The sequence below is a fragment of the Limulus polyphemus genome, unplaced genomic scaffold (genome assembly GCF_000517525.1).
Source record: "Limulus polyphemus unplaced genomic scaffold, Limulus_polyphemus-2.1.2 Scaffold5575, whole genome shotgun sequence".
NCBI lineage: Eukaryota > Metazoa > Arthropoda > Merostomata > Xiphosura > Limulidae > Limulus > Limulus polyphemus.
The window spans coordinates 4,744-10,221 of NW_013671185.1; the positions used below are offsets into that span (position 1 = coordinate 4,744).

The 5,478-nt window shown below is 33.1% G+C and overlaps 1 protein-coding gene across 1 annotated transcript; it reads left to right on the top strand.

The window, feature by feature from the left end:
- The first annotated feature begins 441 nt into the window (after positions 1-441).
- Positions 442-4,741, top strand: LOC106472744 (alpha-glucosidase-like). Its single transcript, XM_013933400.2, has 4 exons — positions 442-593; positions 2,154-2,238; positions 4,081-4,137; positions 4,604-4,741. Exons 1-4 carry the CDS (start codon positions 442-444, stop codon positions 4,733-4,735), a joined length of 426 nt encoding a protein of 141 aa, XP_013788854.1. The 3' UTR covers positions 4,736-4,741.
- The last annotated feature ends 737 nt before the right edge of the window (positions 4,742-5,478 follow it).

The window sequence follows — 5,478 nt, forward strand, 5'->3', positions numbered from 1 at the left end:
AGTATGAGTTGTTAAAGGGTTACCAATCTACACTCACGTAGGAAATATGATTAAATACATTGTAAAAACAATGTATCGCAAAGGAAGTAACTACACAAATTTTGAAGTAAGAAATTAGCTTAAGGCAAGAAAAGACATTGGGTGGGAAAGCAAACAAAAGTCTGTGAAGGAAATAAAAGACATTACATGTAGGAAGTAAAATTACAAACTGATCAAGGAAGTATAAAACTTACCATGACCTACATATCAAAACAAAAAATGTACAGGGTGATCCAAAATTATCCTTCCTAATTTTAACATTTATTAATTAAGTAACTAAAGAAATAGAATCATGTAGTTTTCAACACCCTCTGACCGAACTCAAACAGTTTCTGTTGATATGCGTAGAAGTCTACTGATGTTTGTACCGAGAGCCACTAACAGTGCACAGTTTCTGTTGATATGCCAGTAGACTTCTACGTGTGCACTGTTAGTGGCTCTTGGTACATCCAACCAATATACGATTTCAGTTCATGTTTGCTGCAACATGTCCACGGTTACAGTGGTGATGGCATCCGTTATCCTGGTCTTTTGCACGTTGATGTTTGCTATAGGTGTGTGATACACAATGCCCTTAACATACCCCCTGAGAAAGAAGTCTAGTGGAGTAATGGATGTGGCCCATCCAGCAAGCCAAATGACATATTGAGATTCTCATGTTACTGGAGTGAAAGAAAACAAAAATTGATAATACAAACTGTTTGAATTTGACTGCAAGATGTTGAAAACTGCATGGTTGTACTTCTTTAGTTATTTAATTATTAAATTTTAAACAGGAAAGATAATTTTGGACAATCCTGTATAACTATTAAAACATTACAATGAAAATGAGGAGGGTAATGGTGGAGTCATCGGTAAAGAAGATCAAGTGAAGTGTTAACTCTATTTAAAGTAACTACCCAGTATACTAAACATCGGGATTCGATACCCCTGGTAGGCTTAGCACATATAACCCATTGTGTAGCTTTGTGCTTAACTACAAACAAATAAAAGCTTTTATTAATTCTCTTTCAACTTTAGAGGGACAAAACATTAATTTGATGATTAGTTTGATTGAATTGTTGATGAAAAAATATTTTTTTGGTTCTAATGGAAGATTTAAGATTATTACACTGTCCTATAAAAATAGCTTGGACTTGTCCTACATACTGCAACTTACATTTGATAAGATAGTTAATGTGCTTATCCCTTATAGTAGCCACAAGTAAAATATCTGCTTATCCTTTATAGTATTACTATGTAACAGGAAAATATCTGCTTAGCCTCAATAGTATCGCTGTGTGACAATTTTAAGTAAATAATCAGCTTATTCTCTATCATCTCACCATGTGACAAACAAATAATCTGTTTATCCTCTATCATCTCACCATGTGACAAACAAATAATCTGTTTATCCTCTATCATCTCACCATGTGACAAACAAATAATCTGTTTATCCTCTATCATCTCACCATGTGACAAACAAATAATCTGTTTATCTTTTATCATCTCACCATGTGACAAACAAATAATCTGTTTATCCTTTATCATCTCACCATGTAACAAACAAATAATCTGTTTATCCTTTATTGTCTCACCATGTAACAAACAAATAATCTGTTTATCCTCTATTATCTCACCATGTGACAAACAAAAAATCTGTTTATCCTTTATCATCTCACCATGTGACAAACAAATAATCTGTTTATTCTCTATCATTTCGCCATGTGACAGACTAGTTTTTCTATCTGTGTTTGTTGGAAAATTAATCACTAGTCTTCCCTACTAGATGGCAGCAGGTTAGAGTCGATGTTTTGACTGTATTTAATGTAAAAGTAACCAAAACTCTTTACCACTAGATGGCAGAAAGTTATAATTGTTATTTGTGAATGATGTTGTCATGTGACGCAGGAGTCAAGGAGAAAGATATAAAATTATAAGTAAAATAAGATAATATGTGGGGTAATGTTTATGCGTTTCGTTTGCTTTGGAACCATTTAACATATATATATATATAAATTTAATAAATTATAATAAAACTGTTCAAAAGCATTAAATCAAGTTGCAGAGTTGGTCGTAGATTTCTTTTAAATCTTTTGGAGTATAATAATTGATTGATTTGTTTTCAAACTTAGGTTTCCCAGGGACAAAGTTACTCTAGATATTGACTACCAGTTTCTATGGGGATCGGCGTTGTTAATTTCACCTGCCGTTTTCAAGGTGAGTTAAGTAAGTAAAAAGAAAAAAAACTAGAAAAAGTATGTAATACTGCGTTTTATTCCAACACTAGCACAGAGTGTTCTTCTAAGTCTATCATGTAATACTGCGTTTTATTCCAACACTAACACTGAGTGTTCTTCCAAGTTTATTTCGTCATTAATATTGAGTGTTCTTCTAAGTTTATTCTGACACTAGCACTGAGTGTTCTTCCACGTTTATTTCGACACTAACATTTAGTGTTCCTCAAGTATATTTCGATACTAACATTGAGTGTTTTTCCACGTTTATTTCGACACTAACACAGTAAAACTGAGCACTACGACAAGACACCGAAACACTAACACAGAGTGTTCTTCTAAGTCTACATGTTTATGTAGAACTTCACTGAACTGAGAGATAGGATTCATGTTTATGTAGAACTTCACTGAACTAAGAGATAGGATTCATGTTTATGTAGAACCTCACCAAACTCAGAGATAGGATTCATGTTTATGTAGAACTTCACTGAACTCAGAGATAGGATTCATGTTTATGTAGAACCTCACTGAACTCAGAGATAGGATTCATGTTTATGTAGAACCTCACAGAACTCAGAGATAAGATTTATGCTCGGGTTTAGCCTTATTTTCGTAACTTTTCTAATTACAGAGGTTTAGATTAAGATAATAATCAGTGTCTGTATTTTATTATCTATATATCTATTATTTTATCTATACTTAGTTTAGCATAGAGTGAAAGATAAATCCAATGACACTAACACTGAGTGTTCTTCTAAGTCTATCATGTAATACTACGTTTTATTCCAACACTAACACTCAGTGTTCTTCTAAGTCTATCATGTAATACTGCGTTTTATTCCAACACTAACACTGAGTGTTCTTCTAAGTCTAGTATGTAATACTGCGTTTTATTTCAATCCTATCTCTGAGTTCAGTGAGGTTCTACATAAACATGAATCCTATCTCTTAGTTCAATGAGGTTTTACATAAATGTGAATCCTATCTCTGAGTTCTGTGAGGTTCTACATAAATGGAAATCCTATCTCTGAGTTCAGTGAGATTCTACATAAATAGGAATCCTATCTCTTAGTTCAGTGAGGTTCTACATAAACATGAATCCTATCTCTTAGTTCAGTGAGATTCTACATAAATGTGAATCCTGTCAATGGGTTCAATGAGTCTTTACATCAATTTGAATCGTATCTCTGAGTTCAGTGAGATTCTACATAAACATGAATCCTATCTATGTACCAGTTCTAAGCAAATAACGTTGTTATACTTTACAAAATTTACCCACGTTATTTTAAAATGGCCGACTCTTGTACACACTAATGTTTAATTTCTCACTAAGAGTATTTCAACCATACATCAAGTGTTTATGTGTTCCCTAGATACGGTATATTATTATTACCTTCATTAATAACATTGGTTATATTATTTAGTATCATAGAATGGCATTAATTTATCTTCTGGCCTATCGTTTATTGTTATAATGCCATTATAAGGATCATTCTGCATTTAAGTCTTAATATATGTATTTCGAACTAATTGTAAATCTTGTAAGCTGGCCAATTCTCGTGAGATATTATTGAGATTATAGCCTAAAATATTGTTAACGGTGAGGGTATCAACTGAAGAAATAGAGCATTTGAATCTTTATAATTAGATATATTGATGGCCAGGTTGATGTTTAGTTGCGTTGTAAGCTTGCTCTGATCAAAACTTGATTCTAATTTCATGTCTTGTTCTTTCTTTGCGATACCTGTGGTGGGCAGTGCACAGGTAGCCCATTGCATACCTTTGTGCTTAACTTCAGTTAATCAATCAATCTTCTTACTTATAGGGGCAGACTGAGATTAAAGCATATTTTCCAAGTGGAAACTGGTTCGACTTTTATACGGTAAGGTTATATTTAAAACTATTCCTATTTATCTGTTACTGGTAGTTATATTTTCACAGTGTATAGTATCGATTATTGAAACTTTTATACGGTAAGGTTATATTTAAAACTATTCCTATTTATCTGTTACTCGTAGTTATATTTTCACAGAGTATAGTATCGATTATTGAATTTTAAATAAAACTAAATACGAACATAGATCATAGCTCGAATAGAGAACACTCTATGAGAATCGTATATAAAGTTTCACACTTGCTCAAGCCTAATGACCAAGCAAATGCGAAAACAATTAATTAATTCAAAAGATAAGTGCTTAAACAGTTTAAAAGAGAGAAATTAACGCAAGTGAAAAACCCCATTATATCTCTTATTACATATTGAGTGGTAGGTTTAAGAAATAATGATGTTTGCTCTGATTAATAGTTACTTTCTTGAATGTCCTGATAGAATTTATGTTGCTCATTAGGGAAAGAAGATTAAGTCAGCTGGAGGCCGCCACATTTCATTGGAAGCTCCCATGTACAAAATCAATCTTCATATTCGTGGAGGACACATACTTCCTCTCCAGCAGTGCAATCTCACGATTAAAGACAGGTAAAAATTAATTGGTCAATTAGGCACAATATTGAAGGGGAGTATGTATTACAAGTACAATAATGGGTCGGTTTATTTTAAAGAAATACCTATTAAAACACAATAGCAATGTTTGCTTTGATATATTAATTTGTACAGGTATAATACTCCAGTCCTTTTGTATTAACGTCTCTGTTCGTTTGTTAATTTCCCGTAAAAATTCTTTCTGAAGAACTTCAGCGATACAAGTCCTTTCTTAAATAAAACTAGTTTATTCCTTCAAATTCTGTGTATTGCAAAGTTGTATTGACCACAGTCACTTTAACTTCAACACACGCTATCGTATATAAGCCGGCAAATAAAGTGACGGCGGAGAGATAATTGCAGACAGAGAGATATAGAGACAGATAATCGAGTCAAGCCGTAAGTAAAGTGCGTGAATCGTTGTGAATTCGAATATAGTATGCCTAGAAAAACCTAGAGTTGCGAGGAACAGTCACGATCTTTTTGGAACTCCAGCGCTTACTCCAAGCGTCGCGCGACTTCCGCTGTCGTAACAGTAGCTTAAAACAGTATTGTACAGCATATATAAAAGTTCTTCAAAATGTTTGTCTTTAAACTTTCAGCATAGCTGGTGATTGTGGTAATAACGAGAAATTTCTGAATTGCTATTTTTACACACCGCTGATTCTAAGTCACAACGGACAAATTAGAAGTAACATGAGAAAAACATCTACATTTAACTTCATTTTCAAAAAAACGTTTTAT

What these genes read in the sequence shown, in the direction of transcription:
- LOC106472744 (XM_013933400.2), top strand. Translation starts at nt 442, where the DNA reads ATGCCAGTAGACTTCTACGTGTGCACTGTTAGTGGCTCTTGGTACATC. An exon ending in TTTCACCTGCCGTTTTCAAG is followed by an intron (nt 2,239 to 4,080) that starts GTGAGTTAAGTA and finishes TCTTACTTATAG; the next exon opens with GGGCAGACTGAGATTAAAGC. An exon ending in ACTGGTTCGACTTTTATACG is followed by an intron (nt 4,138 to 4,603) that starts GTAAGGTTATAT and finishes GTTGCTCATTAG; the next exon opens with GGAAAGAAGATTAAGTCAGC.